Raw genomic sequence first — 21,339 nt, 5'->3', positions numbered from 1 at the left:
CTTGGTGACTTCATTCATTGACCTACAGTGCCTACCATGAGTTTTCTACTCTTGGAAATGTAAAGTTTAGAAGAGACTCCACCCCCCAAGTCACAAGAATGAGTTAAGTAAATGCCATAAACACTGCTGAGCACTTACTATGCACACTGAGATGACATGGGGAGTACAGCTCCATCCCTGTGCCACAGCCCTGGAATCTGGTGGGTGAGTGGGATGGAGTTCAGTTAGAGAAGTGGAACTGGGGTGAAGAATCTAGAAGATGAGAACTGAGAATGAATGATTAAAGCACTAGTGATGGACACATGCCAGTGAATTGGCCTCGTAGGTGGATAGCTGGCCAGGCATGTGCCATGTTCAAGACATGGAGTCAGGGATGGAAAATCACAAGCATATGGAATCCCGCAGGCATGAATGGAAGGTTGTCCAGGGGCAGCAGTCAGGAGGGAAGACTGAGGAGCCATCGAGAGAAATTGTAGACCTGCCAGCTCTTAAGGAATGTCTGAGCTTCCTCTTAGCAGGTCTCCCATAGCCTGGGCTAGCCTCAAACTTGTTCTGTAGCTAAGGATGACCTTGAGTTTCTGATCCTCCTACCTTTCCCTCCCTGTGCCACCACTCCCAGTTCATGCAGGGCTGGGATCAAACCCAGGACCTTGTGTGAAGGAGGCAGGCCCTCTCCAAAATGACCCTATCCTCAAACCAGCCCTGAGCTCACTATTAAATGTCCCCCAGCTAGGCCAGGCATGGTGGTGCACACCTTTAATCCCAGCACTTAGGAGGCAGAGGCAGGGGGATCTCTGGGTTTGAGACCAGCCTTATCTACAAAGTAAGTTCTGGGATAGCCAAGACTAAGTAGAAAAACCCTGCCTCAAAAATGAATAAATAGAAGTAAATAGATGCCTTCCAGACAGACCCACCCTACATGGTCTCCTTTTTTATTAACATATTCAACTGATTAGGGGTCTTTAGTTTTATCTATAAAATCCCTTCATGGCTACACTGAGGTTGGGTAAGTGGGTGAATGACTCACTTTCTCCCTTTTGTCCTCCAACTTTCTGAAGAGACTATCCCTTATAATTGAGACTAGTCTGAAACAGAAGACAGGGAATCCCAAGGTCAATTTAACGAAGCTAGCATTTCCCAAAGCCATCAGAGTAAGTGTGCCATAGAAAGAGACAAACACACAGCCTTTGGGGGAAGACAACTCTTCCCCTGTGTACATGAGTTTCTATGTTCAAGAGCATTTGAGATTCTATAACTGGTCATATTTGTGTAGTTGATTGTTTTGCTCTTTTGGCTTTTTTGGGAGTGGGCCACCCATCTCCCAAATAAATCACACATGGAGGCTTATTCTTAATTATAAATGCCTGGCCTTAACTTGGCTTGTTTCTTGCCACCTTTTTTTTTAACTTAAATTATCCCATCTACCTTTTGCCTCTAGGCTTTTTCCTTTTCTTACTTCTGTATATCTTACTTTCACTCTTATTCCATAGCTGGCTCTGTAGCTGGGTAGTTGGGTGGCTGGCCCCTGGGGTCTTCTCTTTGTTCTCTTGTTCCTTCTTCTTTCTTCTTCCAAATTTCTCCTTCTATATATTCTTTCTGCCTGCCAGCCCTGCCTATCCTTTCTCCTGCCTTGCTATTGGCTACTCAGCTCTTTATTAGACCATCAGATATTTTAGACAGACAAAGTAACACAGCTTCACAGAGTTAAACAAATGCAACATAAACAAAAGTAACGCACCTTAAAATAATAGTCTACAACATATTTGAGATTTAAAGTTTTAGCAGCTTATCTCCAAATGAGTTTATATAGTATAATCTATATTCAACCATGCCAATGTAACCAAACACATAATATGTGACATGTGTCCTCCAAGGATGCACAAACAGGAAGGGTCCCTGTAGCCGGACAGTTTCATGATGGAAACAATATTTGAACAGACTCTTGGATTATAAATTTTTATAACACAATTTTAGGCTTTTTACATATACCTATACACAGAAAGAGTCTGTGGTTGTGGGGTTTTCAAGAGTTCCCCAGTCATAAAGGGTGTTGCAAGAAAAGTCTTGTAAAGCATCCTATAGACTTAATATGGCATCATGCATATCTGTCAGTCCCTGAGCATGAGCCTGAGCCTAGCACATGGCAAATACTCTGCGGATATTTGCACACTGACTTTTTAAGCTCCCAAAAGATGAATATTCCCTAAAGTCTACCTCAGAAATCACCAATGCCTTACTGGTGACCTTTTAGCTGATAAAATTGGGAACTTTGTGATCACTGCTTAATAGTCAAGGATCGAATTTGAATCTCAAAAAAATAAAGATCTCATGGTAATGTGTGTCCCCTAAAAGGGGGTCCAACTGTAATAGTCTCAGAGGTCAAAGCCAACATACAACTATTTCCCCACTTCAGAACCAGAAGACTTTCTAGAGCATGTAGGCAGCCTCTGCTGCTTTTGAAACCCAGAACCCTCAGCCAGTAAATGTAGCATGGCCTATGTGTGTAACAACTCTGCAAGGATCTTCAACTCTCTTGTCCCTGCCTGACTTAGCCAGGTCTTGGGGAAAATAAGTGTCAGTATCAGAAAAATCAGTGCAGTGAGTCAGAGGCACTTGTGAACAGCCACTTTGACCCCAAGACACTGCATGGAAATGGTTTTCTTGGATACATGTACTTCCTTTAGAAAATGGGATTCTGTCTAAGATGAAGAGGATTTAAATACTTTTTCTCCATTATCTCTTCTAATAATTAAAATCCTTAGGGATTGTTAATAGGAATCTATTCATGTGAAGGCAAATAAATTGAACCCCAGAGAGATAAACTGACTTTCTTAAGTTCTCTCAGCTAAATAGAAGAAATGAAAATGGTCTCCCAGCTACATTTGTTACCATCACCGTACTTATCAGTGTTTTCTTGAACTCTACTCCCTGAGCTCAGGGGCCTGTCTCAGCTCTCAGGGATGATTCTGCATGACTCTAAGCAAAGAAGCTCCGATTGTTAAGGCCTGGTTGTTTCCTTGGTTTAATAGGACATATTCATTGTAGAGATCTTGGAAAATGAAATAAAATAACCAATAACCTCATCACTGATGTTGCCTCTCAGTTGTGAGAATGCCAGCTAATTCAGCCATATTGGTTGAGAAAAAAAGCGGGGAGCAGGGGAAAAAACTAAGAAACTTGAAGTCTTGATTTGTCAGGAGCCTTTCTTCCGTTCAGTCTGGGATACCCCACCTCTCGCTCCCCCCCATACACACACACACTCATGCACACACACATTCACACTCATATACACACTCACATGCACGTGCACACGCAAGCACATACGTACACACTCACACGTGTACATACACACACAGACATAGAGACACAGAGAGAGAGAGAAAGGGAGTGAGCGAGAAAGAGATCCTCCTCTCTTTCTACTTTCCAGTGACCACTGCCTAATGTAACTGATGTACCTTGTCTGTCAACCACAGTCCCCCGATACAGACTCTGTAGGTTGGGATTGTTTCTGCTTTGGTCACTGGCATATCCGCTGGACCCGTAAGATCACTAGCAGATTGTCCATTCTCCAGGAATGTCATGGAATAAGTAGATGAGCGGACTCCACTTACTCACAGGTGATTCTCTGACTCTGGGATCTGTTCTCTCTGCAAGACATCCTGTGTTTCCCATCTATTTCTCTTGCTCTTAATCATCATGTTTTCTTGATCAGACTGTAGTATATATTTTGTACCTAATTTTCCTCACCTGAAATAATATATGGTAAGCATAAAATCTATCTTAAATATCATTATACTCTAAAATCTTACTATTTCATTGAATGAAAATATGGGAATAATGCAGATATTTAAAAAAAAACACTCATGGATACATCCTCATAGAATCATCACAAGTAGCTTCATGTCCCACCTGCTTTGAAGCTCATCACTTCCAGGTATAAGCTTAAACCACATTATGTTCCTAGAGATACATTTCTGCATGCAGTGGATTTTTTTTTATGTACTTGGACATTTCTCTGCAAAAATAATCTAATGACAGGTTTTTTATAAGTTCACTTTATCATGTGTTTCTGTATATTTATTTAGGTTACTGTCAGTCTTTCATATGTAACCATTGACTGGAGGCAGGGGAATGACAGGTATAGAAAGCTCAGGTCTTCCAAAGGTGGATGGTGTAAATGACTGAAAGCCTTCCCTCTCCCTTCACCACCCAGCCCTGATTCTATCAGCCTACCCCCCCCCCCAATCCTACTGCTGGTGTAATTTATGGCTTGGGCTGCTTATTTGTTCGAAGCCAATCCCTGAAGAGGTGACCTCCTGATGTCTTCAATTATTACTTTCAATGATGCCTTAGGCAACTGCCTGGCACAGCAGTGCCCTCACCTTCCCGCCGTCTGCCTTGCAAGCATGGAGCTCAGCTGCCAGGCTGGCTATGCCCCGTCTTATCCTCAGAGCTGTCTCCAGAGTTGCCCCCCACCCCAGTGCCAGATTAACCCCTTTTGTGAGTCGAGGTAATTTGCCTGGGTTTAGCATTAATAAGGAATGGCCCAAGCAGTTGGGGTCAAAAGGAACAGACCTGTCAGGCCTCAGGGTTAATTTAATGGCAATCTGTTGGCTGTCTGGGTTGTATATTAGGCACGAGCCCAGTGATATCTTTTGCTGTTTAGTTCTTTGGAACAACAGGGAAATAATTTAGACAGAGTGCTCCAAAGGATCAGACGGAGAAAACTGACTGTCAAAATACATCCTCCCATTTTCCAGAAATACAGGGCACCTTCCATTGCTTAGCGCCTTTCCCCCTCCTTCCCAGTATGAAGGGGGAAGCATGTATGCTGAAGCCACACATCTCCCTTTGGAACCCGAGAGAGAGATGGCCTGGGTTTCTGGGCATCCGTGTGGCTCTCCTCCGATCTTCCTCAGAAGACATCAAATTTTGCCAACTAGACTCTCTCCCACATTTTTAGAATTCAGCCAAGTCTTCCCTTAGAAAACAGGACAAGAAAGCCCTTGTCAGGTTTTTGTCCCAGCTTCTAGTTCAAGCAAATCAATTATATCATAGGACATAAAAATTCTGGTTCTGGAAAATATCATCCTGGAAATGTAGTTGGTGGAGCTTTCAGGGGCATAATTCAAAGGAGATAGAGCCCCATCTGGGGAGCCAGTCATTGTTCCTCTAGAGCCAGCTAAACCCACGCAGGGAAACTGGTCTGGTGGGGCCATTCCTCATAAAATGCAGTGTGGCTGCATGTAAAGAATCCTTACACAAGCCTGAGTGTAAATCCCAGCTCTACCCATACAGTCCTATGGCCCTAAGACATTTATCTCAGAGGTCAGAAAAATGTCTCAGCAAGTCTCTTGCCACCAAGACTGATGGCCTGAGTTCGATCCCCCAGATCCACGCAATGGAAGGAGAAAAGTCAACTCCACCAATGTCCTTTGTGCACCTTGGCACATGTGTGCGCATATACACACAAATAAATAATGCAAAGCCACAGTCACGCAGGTGACCTCTGGTAAGCTCATTAGGTCTCAAAGAAAATAAAAAAGCATATGAATATAGAAAAGGAACATAAAGGATGAAGGGCGGGCAGTGGTGGTGCACACTTTTAATCCCAGTACTTTAGAGGCAGAGGCAGGCAGATCTCTGAGTTCGAGGCCAGCCTGTTCAAAAAAAAAAAAAAAATGAGAGGTTGATAGGAACAGGAGGGAGACAGAGGAGGGCGGGGTCAAAAGGAACCTGAATGTAATGAATACATGGATGAAAATGGCAAAGAACAAAAGCTTTTCCTGATTAGAAAGAAAAATTTATCTCATCTGTTTTGTCAGCTGTAAAACAGGATTATTAATGGTACTGACTTCATCTGCCTGGAATGAAGGACAAATGAGACTATAAGACACTTAGCCCAGGCATGCTCAACATCAAATGAGACTATAAGACACTTAGCCCAGGCATGCTCAACATCAAATGAGACTATAAGACACTTAGCCCAGGCATGCTCAACATCTGGTAGACACCAGCTACTAGCGATTATGCTAAAAAAAGAATCATGGCTTCTTCCCTTGGCCAAACCTGAATCCAACCCAAGCACTGTATCAGGAGGGAGACTCAGACCTTGAAGAAGAATCAAGTGGCTTCTGTTGTTCGAATCCTAAATGGTCTTTTAATAATAAAAAAATAAAAAATAAAAAAAAAATTAAAAAAAAAACCCAAAGCCAGATATCGGGGTGAAAGCTGAAAGATCAGAGAAGCAGAGGAGCCAGCCACTAGTTCTTACCTCCACGAAATCCTCAGCCTACAGAGAGTGAGTTCCTGTTTCCTCATGCCCTACATATCTTTTTCTGCCCAGACATCACTTCCTGGGATTAAAGGCATGTGCGCTTCCCAGTACTGGGATTAAAGGTATGTGCCACCACTGCCTGGCTCTGTTTCCAGTGTGGCCTTGAACTCACAGAGATCCAGATGGATTTCTGCCTCCCAAGTGATAGGATTAAGGGTGTGTGCCACCACTGCCTGGCCTCTGTGTCTAGTCTAGTGGCTGGCTCTGTCCTCTGATCCTCAGGCAAGTTTATTAGGGTACACAATATATCACCACTGACTTCAGATGAAGGGTGGGTGGGAGGTGGGACAGATCTAGAAACAGCGGGTAGAGGCAGATCCACCAGGCACTGCTCCAGGAAGACATCCTCGATGGTGGGAGGATACTCCCGGAGGCACAGACGTGCTAAGGCACTTTGTTTTCTCATCTTCTGACTTTGGGACTTTATTTTTAGGTAGGAAAAAAAAAATAACTGTGGCTGTAGCACCTCCCTCGCCCACACAGCAAAGATCTCTTCCAGGGCAGTTTGTTTGCTGAGCTATACTGGTAGAGGCTGAGAAAGCTGACACCAGATTTTCTCTCCTTTGGAAAAAAAGAAAAACATGCTTGCTGGCACCATACAGTAGGGAGGCACTTTTTGATGGAATCTGAGAGCAACTGAACAAGAACCTCTGCTTACCCTATCCAATGGCATGCACACCAAGCCCAAGGCGCAGGTCAGCAGCCAGAAAGCACATCAGAGCTACAGCCTGCAGCCCCTCTCAAGCTGTTTGGGTGTGTGCTCCAGGTGTATATACCAAATGCAGAGGCTGAGTTGAGAGGTAGTGTTTTATTAATCCAGGAATACACTTGCCCTGCTGAACCAAGTCATCTTTGCGTCTGGTTTTGGTAGATGAAAATGTGCCAAAAGGCAATGTTAGCACAGGCCCGTGCTAATTTTAGAAAGAATGCAACAGGATGCCTAAGAGATAAATAGCAAGAGGCACAGCCTGGTGCAAAGCCATTGAAACAAATCCCATGCAGCAACAGCTCTAGCAGGAACCTAGGTGGTGTTTGCTGGTATGTGTCTAGATTAGTTAGTACATGGCTACCTAATTGGTGCTACTAGGGCTAAAAATATGAGCATATTGCGTGTTCATGCCTGTGTCCATGCCAAAGAGGGAGCTGTGTTGCTTGCTTAGGCAAAAGCATCTCTAGAATGGTCTGTGTCAAGCTACTGTTCAAAACGTTCATGCAACACGTTTTTTTCCAAAAGCGTGGCACAAAGATTCCTGGCCCACACATTTTCATTTTAATCACTATGTGTTTATTTTCACGTGGATGATGAAACCCATCATTTCATGAATGTTGGCTTAATGCTTAGACGAGATGAAAAAGTGAGGCAATCTAAAGAAAAAACTGGTGGTAGGGCAAAAGTGGAGTAGTGGAGTCAGGGAAATGCAGGTCCTCTTGCTCAGCTTTGCTGCACCCCAATATCCACATAACAAAACACAGCTCATCCCCAGACATAACCTCAGCTCCAGCCAGGAGCCTCCCAGACTCTTGGTAGGGATATGATAGGGCATATGCAAGCCAATTCCTTCACTTCTGCTATGTATCCTTTGGAAAGAATTTGTTTTTTATCTCCACTGAATTGCCTTTGTAAATAAAAATCTAAATGTTTCATTCTGATATACAAGGATATAGCTTCAAAATATATATGCATATAGATGTATATATATATATTACATATGTATAATATATATATTATATATATATATATATATATATATATATATATATATATATATATATATAACAAAGGAATATACTGGGGAGGTGGGAACTTGGAGGCTAAAACTGAGTATATCCCCCATGATCCCAAATCCCTCACTACACATAGATGGAATCTTTCTGACACTTAAGCTCCCACCCAACACCCCAGCGCTAGCAAATCACAGCTTGTGGACTAAAAGGCCTGTTCATCTCAAAGGAGAAAAACTGGGCAATTGTGAAATCTCTCAGGCTTTGCACCTGGAGAGAAGTCCCAGTATTGTCAATCACTACCTGTGGCTGGTGATTGATGCAGATTGATTGATTGATTGATTGATTGATTGATAGATAGATAGATAGATAGATAGGTAGGTAGGTAGGTAGATAGATAGATAGATAGATAGATAGATAGATAGATAGATAGATAGATAGATAGACAGAGATAGACAGAGATAGAGATAGAGAGATAGTGTCTGTGTGTGTGTATGTGTAGGTGAGTAGTGAACGTGTTCCTCAGCATGCCTGTGGAAGTCAGAATACAGCTTGTGGAAGTTAACTGTCTCCTACTCTGTGGGTCCCAGAGATCAAACTCAGATCAGTCAGGCTTAGCAGCAAGCACCTTCGCCTGCTGAGTATCTCCCCAGCCCGTTAGCCTTGTCTCTTGCGGAAACTTCTGGAATGCTCACAGAGCCCCCACTTCCAGCCCTGAAAGTGGGTGTAAAGCATGTTATTCATAGTGTTGTTAGAAGGATAAAGTGAGACAGAGTTCAGGATATGTGCACTGAGAGGCTCCTTAACAAACCCTCATGAGTGGCAGCTGCTGCTGCTGTTATATGGATAGTTTGTGGGAGATGATTTGCAGCCTGTTGTAGGTTTCATTAATTACCCCAGAGATCCCAGTAAGAGTTCAAATTCAATAGTTTGGCTAGAGTGGGCCTAGCTGGATCCTGAGCTATTGCTGTAGAGTGGGAAACACTCTCAGGTGATCTCATGGCCAAGTATGAGTTTGTCTTCTACATGTCACAGAAGATAAAACAGAGATGGGGGCCGGGCGGAGGTGGTGCATGCCTTTAATCCCAGCACTCGGAAGGCAGATGCAGGTGGATCTCTGTGAGTTTGAGGCCCACCTGGGCTACAGAGTGAGTTCCAGGAAAGGTGCAAAGCTACACAGAGAAATCCTGTCTTGAAAAACCAAAAAAAAAAAAAAAAATAGAGATGAGGAGTCAGGAAACTTAAGTTCATTGGGACAGGGTTTCACAGTGTGGCCCAGGCTAGACTGGAACTCACAGCAATCCTCTTGCCTCAGCTTCCTGAGTTCAGTAATGAGTCATGAGCCACCACACCCAGCTTAGACCTAAATTCTCCCTCTGACTACTGGGCAGCCCCCATCCCTTAAAGTCCCTGAGCCTCAGCTGCCAGAATTTACCGCTGCCTGCTCCTCGGCTAACAGCCTCCCCTTGAGATGCCCCCGTGCGTGGTAAATGTTCCCGTAGCACTCACAGCAAGGGCTGCTAAGGCCCCAACCTCGGGCCCCTTCCCCTCGGTCCTCCTTGACTCGTCTGTGCCAGATATCGTGGACATCAAGCCAGCCAACATGGAGGAGCTCACAGAGGTGATCACCGCGGCCGAGTTCCACCCCCACCACTGCAACACCTTTGTATACAGCAGCAGCAAGGGGACAATCCGGCTGTGCGACATGCGGGCATCCGCCCTGTGTGACAGGCACACCAAGTGTGAGTATCAGCACAAGGGCCCGGGGTGGAAGGAGGGGAAGGGTGAGTGCTGGGATTAAGGGCGTGCGCCACTGCCACCCGGCATCAGAAAATTATTTTTATTGCTACTTCATAGCTGTAATTTTGCTACTGTTGTGAATCATAATATAAATATCTGATATGCAAACCCCCCCAAAGGGGTCATGACCCACAGGTTGAGAACCTCTGGGTAGGCAAAGCAGGGAAGGAAGGAGATAGGCGTAAATGCAGGGGTAGGGGAAGGGGGGGAGGAGGACACGCCCAATGACTGATATAAATGGCATGCGGGATGGGGGCTATGGGAAGTCATACTAGGTATGAAGCATTTGTGTTCAGTTTGGGACCTGCTGTGTGTGTGTGAGGTAACATGAGCTACCTTAAGAGACAGGTTCTTTCTGGTAAGTGAATATGGAACCAGGTAGGTGGACCACCGGCTGAAGATATTTCTGAGGGGCCCTAAGAAGCTGTAATGCCCTCCCAGCCAATGTGACAGATACTAGCCTGGACTTTAGAGTCAGGCAGGCCCACATGAGTCCTGAATGCAGAGGAATGAACTGTGAACTGATTGGGAAAATTGCTGAGCCCAGAACTCAAGCTGGAGAATGGACAAGGCTCTCAGAGGCTTTTAAGTAAGAATGGTTTAGAATGAACGGTACTTGGGGAGTAGAGCTAAACCCTGGCACTTGGTGCCTATGTGACCTCAGGCAATGCTCCTGAGCCCCACAGTCCTCCCAGGGCATATGGGCAGAAGAGATTAACAGTGTTACATGAATAAGGCAGTGCTGGTGTCTTCTGAGCATGAGGCGGGTGCAATAGATGGCAACCAGAATGGTTTCCATCTTCCTCCAGAAGCCCCAAAGCCTGCGGCTGTAAGGTAGTCAGAACCTCTACCCTTTTGCCAGATACAGGAGGTCCCATCATTCACTATTGGTATTCACCAAGCATGTACCATATGCCAGATATATCCAACTCTGGAGACACAAGGATGAGCAAAAGCAGATGTTCTTCTCTCTGTCTCTTGGAGCTCACTGTATTAGCAAGGTCTTGCAGAGAAGGGGAAATGGTGGGTGGCATGTATAAAGAGATTTATTATTAGGAACTGGCTCACATATGAAGATTGAGTCCTGAGATCTGCTGCAGTCAGCAAGCTAAAGTTCTGGGATTGGGGACGGTCTTCCATTCCACATGCCACCAGGCTGAAGACCCAAGAGCCTCAATTCAACTCCAATGGGTAATCATCACAACCCCAAAATCAGTCGGGTGGAGAGAGTCTCTGACACTCACAAGAGGACCAACACTTTCTGCCAATCAGCCCTTCACCTGATTGGATGAGGCTCATCCACATTAAGAGGTCAATATTTATTCAGTCTATTAATTTAAATGTTAAACTTATCCCAAAACACCCTTGCAGAAACACCAGAATGTCAGACCAAGAAGCTGAGCACCTGTGACCAGTCAAGTTGACAGAGAAAATTAAGCACGCTGAAGATTAAAGACACCTGCCTCCATTAGAGAATCACAAACAAATAGAGCATGGCCGGTGTGCTGAGTGGCATGAAAGAGTAGTGTGTTAGACTGTCAGTTAGCATCATGGGGGCCTTACAAAGCATTGATTACTGATCTGAAATGCAAAGGCCAAGGAGTGAAAAGAGTACAAGGAAGGGTCATCTGTGCCCACAGAAGCAGGAAGACCATCAGGACACACACCCAGGGTTTGCTGCTCTCTCCAACCCTGGTGCCACACACCCCTACAAAATCAAAGTCCCGAGGACAGTCCTTAGGGAGACCCAGGAGCTAGTGAGTGAGTGCATTGCAAGCCTTCATCAAACCTGCCCATTACCCCCTCCAGCCTAGCCCAGCTCTTCACTGCCTGTTAATCTAATTAAGAAGGAATAGATTCATTTTCCTGACTGGGCCAAAAAGCTGACCTTCTTCAGGGCACACCTCTTTTTGTTCCAAAGCCACCCAGCCCCAGCTCCTGCCAACTGGGGAGGCCTGTGTTCTGACCTCCTGCCTGACATCTCATATTGATTTTCTCCATTCTCCTCCAATGCCAGCCTGCAGTGGGCTGAGGCTCAGCTGAGGTGTGTGAGAGGCACAAGACAGTTCATCAGAGTTCAAAATGAAAAGCAACATTGGCTTTCTGAGACAAGCACGGAGGAGGAGGGTATTTAATAACCGTCGGCGTTTAATCAAAACGCCGAGGAAAACCGTGTTATCAGAGCCGAATATATTAATTTCCATATGTCCCTCACTCTGCATGCTCAGCAGGGGTTGGAAGGGATGATTTGCCCTCTCCCTCTCTATTTTCTGATTTTTTTTTTCCATTGCTTCTGGCGGCAGTGAGGTGTTTGCATTGGTAGTCTGAGGCGCCTGAGACAAAGGGTGCTGATACAGTGAGGCTCTGCTGGGCTGACCCTGCTTCTTTCTTTCCACACATGTCCTGGGAAGTGGGTGAAGGAACTGGCCAGGTTTATGAAAGCCAGCCTAAAAACTGTAAGAGTTAAAACCTGAGCTCCTGTCCTGCACCCACAAGGATCATCTTCTGACCCCGTCACCACCCTCCAGGCTTCAGGGAACCTGACCACACTGGCCCTTTTCCTGTACCACCAACATTTTTAGCCCCTTCCTGCCCCAGGGTTTTTGCATAAGTTCTTCCTCTTGTCTGGAACACCCTTCCACCCTAACCCTCAATTATCATATGACTGCTGTGGAGCCAGATTGAGCACTTGTGGGAGAGAGACAGGTGGATGGTACATAGACCTATGAGAGAAGGTGTATTCACTTACCAAAGACGCTTTAGTCAAGTGCCCCTAACTGACTAACAGCAAAATGTTACTGTCTCACAATTCCATTTTTCAATTTTTCAATTTTATTTAGTGGGGGCATGTGTGTGAATGCGGGCATGCATGTACCACATCTTTATTCATTCTGTTAATTTAAACACTAAGCTCACATGAAGGTCAGTGGACGGCTTTCAGGGGGCGGTTCTCTCCCTCCTTCTACCTGTGTGGCAGGGTCTCTCCTCTTGCTTCTGCCACACTGTGCACTGGTCTAGATGTCCTGCAGGCTCCTGAGCAGTTCTTCCGTCTTGGCCTCCCATGTTTCCATAGAAATGCTGGGATTACACATATGCGCTGCTGTATCCAGCATTTTTATGTGGACTCTGGAATCAAGCACAGGTTTTCAGGCATTCTTACCAGCTGAGCTATCTTACTGGGCCCTGACTCAGTTCTCAGAAAGGTGTCAGCAGGCAGGAGAGCCATCTTCTCCCTGTGTGTACACATCATCTTTTCTGTGTGTGTGTGTGTGTGTGTGTGTGTGTGTGTGTGTGTGTGTGTGTTCAAAATCCCCCTTTATAAGAGTCATCTTGGGTTAGGGCTTATCTAGTGATGTCATGTCCTCTTTTAAGACCCGATCTCTAAAAACAGTCACATTCTTAGGCATGGGGACAAGATAGGACCTCTGCATGTTAGTTGTGGGTGGCAAAATTTGGCCCCTAAAGGAGGGAGAGATGAGAAATTCTGCAAGTGGGCAGGCCCAGGAGCTTCCTGTCCTGGTCTTGTCCCTTCCTGCGGGCCATTGCTTTACCCCCAGGCAGTAAGGACAGAAAAAGATCCCGGACATCAGGCTCACACAGTCTTCAGACACAGCGCAGGAAGTGTGGCCCTTTTGAAAAGCAGTGCAGAGATGGAGGACCAAAGGAACAGACCACAAGAACTGTAAGGTAGAAAAGCACAGACCACAAGAACTGTAAGGTAGAAAGGAACAGACCACAAGAACTGTAAGGCAGAAAGGAACAGACCACAAGAACTGTAAGGCAGAAAGGCTTCCTGGTCCTAACTTCTGGGAGAATGCTGTCTGGGAACTTTCCGTGGTCCTGAAGCAGTTTTCCTTCCAAAGAGGATTTTGTTTCAGAGGTTCTGAGCTAAGAAGTCTGTTTCCTGCTCAAAAGTCACCCTTCAGTGACAATAAGTAGAATTTGAGTTTATTAATAAGTCAAACCATGTTAGCAACATAAAATAAAAAGGGCAGAAATGTTGATAGTAAATTATAAAGAACTTTGTTTTAAAATAAGTCTTTGTTATCCGTTTGTCTGAAATGAACGTAAATTTGCATACTAGTTAAAAAGAAGAAAGAGTCGGAGAAACTCACAGTTGGGACTGGGATATGCTGAAGGAGTGGAGAGAACTGACTTTCTAGGGTTCTGTGGACTTGAAGACAAGAACAAGTGAGTTGCCTGTGATGAACTTAGTGAGCTGCAAAGCCACAACGCAGCAAAGTGAGAACGACTGTGCCCAGAGACCATCAGAGACTAGCTGCAAGGAAGGATGCTGGATGGCCTGGAACGTGGGGCTGTCTTCTAGATTGACCCTAGGTTGGAGCTGTACGTGAATAGTTTAGAGAGAGTCCATGAATAGAAGGGAGAGAGTGCCCTAACTCCACTATGGGATCTGCAGGAAAAAAACAACACTCCCTACACTCCTAAGTGCCCATCAGAGGCACAGGAGGTGTGCCAGGTGGTGTGGAGTCCTGCCTGGTGTCCCCTCCACACGTGGTCCAGGACAGCTTTGCTCTTTTTCCTTCCGGACAGCAGTGAGTGGACTCAGAGACTGGGTCAGGAGTACAAGGAAGACCAGGTGACCACTCTCAGCCTGTGACACAATGGCCAAACTGAGCAATCTTGAGCAGGTTACCTCTCTCTGGCTGTTTTCTCACCTGTAAAAAAAAAAAAAATGGCTAGTGGTTGTACTTGCCTTGTAGGTAGTTGGAGGATTAAATGCAGTACCACCCATGAAGCCTCAGAACAGGGTCTGACACATAGCATGGTGCAAGATGGAGATCCTCTCTCTCTCTCTCTCTCTCTCTCTCTCTCTCTCTCTCTCTCTCTCTCTCCCCCCTCTCTCCCTCTCCCTCTCCTTCTTCCTCCCCCTTTCCTTCACCCTTCTCCTCCCCTCCCCCACTCTTCCCTACCATGTGTGTCTTATTTTAAGAGTAAAACCGGCCGGGCGGTGGTGGCGCACGCCTTTAATCCCAGCACTCGGGAGGCAGAGCCAGGCGGATCTCTGTGAGTTCGAGGTCAGCCTGGGCTACCAAGTGAGTCCCAGGAAAGGAGCAAAGCTACACAGAGAAACCCTGTCTCAAAAAACCAAAAAAAAAAAAAAAAAAAAAAAAAAAAAGAGTAAAACCAAGAGGATAGGCAGCGACAGTGAAGACATAGTAATGTCATCAACCATTGTGAGGTTTTACAATGTCCAGGAAGCAAGCCAAATATGCAAATGCGGACCCATTTCATCCTCATGCCAACCCCGGGAAGTACCTTCTGATAACTGCTTAATCAGAAGCGAGAGAAAGTGATGTAATTGTAGAGAGTAGAAAACAAGCATGGCGATGGGTGGATCCAGGCCTGTGTGGTTTGCTGGCTTTTTATCATGCTAGCCTTTTTATCCCCATCGCTCTTGATAAGAGCCATGCTGTGTGCTCACTTTGTTCAGGGGCTGTAACAGCCCTGTTACTGTGTTTTCTTTCCACCCTGACCACCTGGGGGAAAGCATCAGCTTCCTACTACAGGGGATCCATGGAACAAGAGCTGAACTGGCCATTCCAGGGTATATGTTCTAAATTCATTCCATGTCTCTCTATAAACAGATATTCCCTGTCCTGACTACCTGGTCCCAAATAACCAACTCAGAGGCTGAATATGAATTATAAATGCTCAACCAATAGCTCAGGCTTATTACTAGCTAACTGTTACATTTAAATTAAGCCATATTTCTATTTATGCTTTGCCACGTGTCCCATGGCTTGTACCTCATTTTTTACATGTCCTGCTTATTTGGTGGCTGTCTGGCCTCTCTTCTGACTCCACCCTTTTTCTTCCCATTATCCTTAGTTTGGTCACCACTGCCTATACTTCCTGTCTGGCTACTGGCCAATCAGCATTTTATTAAACCAATTCAAGTGACAAATCTTTACAGTGTACAAGAGAATTATTCCACAGCATCTCTCCTCTAATTCACCAGAACACCAGGAACCAATTATTCAACTAAGATGTATTAAACATCTTCTGACTTTTGCCATCCAGAGGTGGCATTCCATGGGGCAAAAGAACAAGTACATTCAAAATATAGATAAGCAGTGTATTTTCAGATAGTGATGCAAGCAATAGGAAATAATGCAGGGTCAGAGAGTAGCTGGGGTAGAGCTGTTTCCATAAGGTGGTGTAAGGGAAAGCCTCTGAACTAGAGCTGAATTATTGGAAGGATCCAGTAGCAGTGAAAAATCCTAGCTCAGGAACACCTGTGTTTGAAGAACAGACCAAGGACCAGAGGATAGGGATGATTATGCAGAAAGCAGTGTAAAAAGAGAGGCAAAAACGTGGGTTATGAGCCATATTTCATGCAGCCTGGGAAAAGCCCATGGGTTTCATTCCAAGTGGATAAGGAGCCATTAGCAGGAAGTGAATACAGTCTAGTGCTGCATAAGGTCATTTTGGTCAATGACAGTGTCCCCTAAGATTATATCACCTACTGACACCTTATCCATTATTTTTTTTGTTCACACAACAAAAGCACCTAACAGTGCATTTCTCAGAATAAATCCTAGCATGAAGAAAGACTTGGCTGGGGCTGTGGAGATGGCTCACTCTGGGTAAAGTGCTTGTGACCCAGGCATGAGAACTGGACTTCAGACCCCTAGCACCCATGTACATGTTTAGTGAGCATGGTACCCTGCCTGTAATCCCAGCCTTCAGAAGGCAGAGACAGAGAACCCCAGAGCACGCTGGCCAGCTAGACTGGCTGAATCCATGAATTCTAGGTTCACTGAGAGATTCTGCCTCAGTATATAAAGTGGAGAGTGTTTGAGGAAGGCACCCATCATCAACCTCTGGCTCCATACATATGCATGTGCCACCATACTGATGAATACCACACACACATACTCAGAAAGAGTACAGCTATATTGGAGTATGTTTATGACCTTAAAAGACTTCTCAAAAATGGGGCAGCCAGACTGGGAGCAAGGAAGCCAATTGGGAGACCCCTTTCATTGTCACAGGAGAAATGATAGCCACTACAAATGAGTGAACATAGGTGGAGTCCACTCGGAATGTCAGGCTGTGGGGACTTGCTGAGTGATTTGAAATGTGGAGGCAGATGTAAGGAGGAAATGTGAAGTCATGTGTTGGTCTGGCTGATGGTATAATGAAAAGATACTGAAGTGAGGAGGCCAGAGAGGGAACTGGTTTGCTGTAGAAAGACTAAGCCTGCCTCTCTAGCTGTCTGCAGATAGAGTTGTCTATGAGTCATCCAATTAGAAAAGTCTCTTGGTCATTAGATACATTGATCTGGAAGCTCAGGAAGACATTACAAGTATAAAGTTGAGGAGTCATAACCATATCATGGTGTTTCAAGCTATGGAACAGAATGGTTCTATTAAAGAGACACGGTGTGGGTAGAAAAGAGTGGAGGCCCAGGACCAAGGCCAAAGGGATGTCAACACTTAACCATGGGGTATGGAGAAGAAGGTAGGAGATAAGTTGCCAGGGGTAAGAGGAAATCAAGGTGTGTAAGCAACACATTGAGAATGGCATAGAAAGCTGCTAGGACCAATGTTATGAAATGCTTCTGTGATGCCAACAAAGATGAGACTGGGTAAATGATCATAAGATTTAGTCCTGTGGCAGCCTTTCACTATTAAAGGAAGAGTGTCCTGACTGACATGTTGTAGTGTGCATCTGTTGAGTGAAATCAATCATGATACCACATCACCCACAAATATGGGCTCGGTCCTTCAGCTGAACCTCAACTTCACTGTGGTTCTGGCAGGCTTGTCTACATCCTGCCTGCCTCTGGCGTTCTTACCCCATTGGGATGGATTGGCTTGTACTCAGGACTTACAGGAGAGCCAACTAGTCATTAAAGGTTCTGAGGAAGGAGCCAGAGCACCTCTCCATGGCAGTAGTGGGGGCAGCCTCACAGCACTGGTCCCCTTCAATGGCTCCACCAGCAGGCCTGAGGTCTGCGGTCCCTTTTTACCAAGTAGGCCCTTCCACAAGGGCAAGACTACAGCCCAAATCAAGGCCATAGGAATTCCTCCCTTCAGATGCCACCAAGGCAGACTTTCTATTCAGCCTTCAATCCTGAAGTGTATGTAAACATGTCTGGACCATGATTAAGGACCATCCTCCTTGTGTTGAGGAAGTAAAGGTGACAGTAGTTCAGGCCTTAAATATTCAGTGAATAACATCATTAAGAAAACATCCAAGTTTGATGCCTAACTCAAAAATATAAAACAGAAAATTTATTTCCCTCCAAAGGTAGAAGGCATGCAGAAGCATGAGTTATTTTGTTTTGAATTTTCCTATGTCTTATTTAATTTTTACAAAGATTGTTGGCCTTAGTGCCCAGTTAGCAAATAAGATGTAGAGATGAGTAAACTTACCCCAGATTCCAAGGCGAGAATCAGATTCGAACCCATGTCTGTCTACTTCCCAGAGAATTCACTGCTGTTCTGCATATATGGCAGGGGAAAATGCACGATTGTTTTTTTAGTATCCAGAAAGATAATTTCATGGGTCTGGAATTTATACTCCCCACATCAGCCCAGTGCCCTAGCCTAAACATTTCTGGCTGCACTGTTAAATCAGCTTCTGCACAGGATATGAAATCCATTCTCATCCCTCGTCTACAAACTTAATTGCCAAGCCCAGGTTCTGAAAGCCACTAGATCCCCAAATAAACCTGTGTCTACTTCCCCAAGCCCCTAATGGAATGTGTCCAAAGGCATCAACTATAACTGCAGCTGTGATTCATCCTAAAGCCTCCAAAGGGGGTTCAGTATTGATCTGGGGCATAATTAACACTGTTTACTGTAGGCGAGCTTGGTTAGGTTAGAGAAACAAAGCCCTTTATTAAAATGCTTTTTCCTGATGACAGGATTACAAACACACAGAGACGCACACTGCACCTGGAGAAAAGCCAAATAGCCTTGATACATGAAACAGAATACACATACACACACACACACACACACACACACACACACACACACACACACACACAGAGTCTACAGTATTCAAGCTTAGCAGCAATTAACCACAGAGCAGACAAGCCTCACATTCGAGTAAAAATAGAATCCCATCCCCCTTCTTCCATCTTCATTTCCATTTTTGATTAATTTACCAGTTCGGTCAATTAGTCATCCTGGAGACTGCAGTTGAGTGGATTTTCCTAAGGACTAGAAAGCTTATTAATTTTGAAAGTGAGTATCATTCATTAACAGTTGACACCATCCCAGGTCCTGCCCTCTTCTCTGCTCAAGGTCTTGGGTGAGAAAGCAGCAGAGGATGAAATTAGCACCTGCGCATGGCTACAGCCTACCCCACCTACTCCACACCAGGACATGCAAGATGGGAAGGCTCACCTGTGGGGTCATAGGTGGCTTTGGCCCTGGAACACCTCTGGGTCAACTTACCTGTCATTGTTGTCTGTGATAAGCCATTAGCAACAAAGTAGTCATAGGCACAAGCAAGCGTTCACAGTGGAGTTCAAGGAAACCAGAGTCAGGGACTCTGGAATAAAGCTGGCAGTCATTTTCTCTGGGGAGGGCCCCTGGCCTCTCAAGTGTATTAGCTGATGCTGGCAGGATGCTAAGGTAGCCCATTCCTTCCATCCAGAGGCATATCGGGAAACCTGATGCTTCCTAGAGCTGCTGTAACAAAGCCTCACTGGTTTTAAACCTCACATGGCTGTCATCCTGCCGTTCTGGAGTCCAGACATGTAACATGGGTGTTACATGGGCTAAAATTAGGCTGCCTTCCCGTGGGGAGTTCTGGAAAGAAGTGACTTCCTTGGGTTTTTCAGCTTCCAGAGGCTGCCCCCTTCCCAGGCTTGGAGAATCCAGAAGTAGGGAAATGAGAACCTAACACACCACCCTCCTGCCTCCTTCACTGCCCCCTCCCCTTCTTTTAAGGACTCTTGTGTTTGTGTTCCACCCAGATGAAGTGGAACAATCTCATTTTAAGATCAACTAATCAGCAACCATAATCTTCTCCAGTCTTATTTCCTTTTTGTCACGGAAGGAGTCCACAGACTGCAGGAGTTAGGGTGTAGGTATCCTTGCAGCCAATTTTCTCCCCATCATACCCCTCAAGTTTCATCAAAGACACATTGGACCAAAAAGACTTGGGCTCCCAAGTCAGTTTTAGTGCCCTTTCTGAACACTAAGTGCCATGTTCTCACTGATCTGTTTTGTTTCTTCTAAGTCAGACCTCCCCTATGGCTAGACTGTTTACGACTCCCTAAGCACATATCATAGTGCTGAACAAATCCTCTAAGGAGGCAAATGTCTGTAATCATGCAATATGATAGTTTGCATCTGGTGCTTCTCTTTGAAGAGCTGGGAAGACTCACATAAAGAAGTAGTTGACTGTGTTCGTTCATTTCTAACTTTAAGAATGCATTTCCAGCAGCTGGGGTTTAGATTAGTGATAGTACATGCTCTTAGCAAGTGAGGGGCCCAGTTTGCAATATCCTGGTGGGGGTGGAGGGAAGAGGGATGGAGGAGACAGAAAGATGGAGAAAAAGGCCTACTTTATCATGTTTAACTTATATTAAGTTTAAAAATAGATTCCTAGGCACTGAAAATAGAAAAAAAATGAATAATAAACAGGCCATAATTTCAAAAGCTGCAATACATTTTCACAAGTTGGGAAAATTCTAGGTAACTTTTGAGTCCTGGGAGGAGTCTATGAAGTGGTGATCATCTGTTACTCATGTATTCAGTAAATGTTTATTGTTGCCAAGCACTAAAAAGATAGATCCTTCCACCCCTGCAGCATCTACTCACAGAGAAGGAACCAAACGCCAGTCACCTGGACAAACAGATTTGGTGAAGAGAGTCCCTGGAGCAGAGACTGCAGCAAAGCAGAGGCTCTGGGTGGGACTATGACGAGAAGGACTGGCCATTGTGTTATGAAAAGGAGCAGCTCGAGGGGAGCTGGTAGTCTAGAACATGTGAGGAGCTACATCTGAACTCCCGTTTGCCCAACTGGTACCCTTCATGCCATAAGCTGTGCAGAAGACATGGGAGTTGGGCAACATGGTAGCCCTGTAGGCCATGGTAAGGAATTTCAGTGTTACTGTGTTAGGGAAAGGGACATCTAGGAAGGTTTTAGGGAACTGAGTAGATGGGTGTCTGGGACCATTTAAGAATGAAGCATCAGGAAAAAAAGAGTGAATACAAGGAAAAGAGTGAGGATGTTCTTGAGATGTCCAATTGGATGGTTCGGAGCAGTACCTGGAGTATAAACCAGTGAGTCTGTTTGTAAACTGGCTGTGGAGGGTGAGGCCAAGAGCCAAGGCTAAGGAGGCTAAGGAGACGGCTCAGTCAGTAAGGGTTTGCAATTGTAAAAGCATGATGACCTGATCTCCATCTCCAGAACCCATGCAGAAGAGCCAGACATGGTGGGGCATGCCTGTAATCCTAGTGGGTCACAACCAGCCAGCCTAGCCTATG

General features: G+C 45.2%; 1 protein-coding gene across 25 annotated transcripts in view; it reads left to right on the top strand.

The window, feature by feature from the left end:
• Nucleotides 1-21,339, top strand: part of Ppp2r2b (protein phosphatase 2 regulatory subunit Bbeta) — a 291,625-nt gene that overhangs the window by 246,858 nt on the left and 23,428 nt on the right. For all 25 annotated transcript variants that reach the window (XM_059245825.1, XM_059245819.1, XM_059245821.1 and 22 more), the window contains one exon: nt 9,637-9,801. In XM_059245825.1, coding sequence (XP_059101808.1) covers nt 9,637-9,801 — 165 coding nt within the window. The remainder of the gene's footprint in view (nt 1-9,636; nt 9,802-21,339) is intronic.

This window comes from Peromyscus eremicus, chromosome 19, assembly GCF_949786415.1.
Source record: "Peromyscus eremicus chromosome 19, PerEre_H2_v1, whole genome shotgun sequence".
Classification (NCBI taxonomy): domain Eukaryota; kingdom Metazoa; phylum Chordata; class Mammalia; order Rodentia; family Cricetidae; genus Peromyscus; species Peromyscus eremicus.
This window is presented reverse-complemented; position numbering and strand designations above follow the sequence as displayed.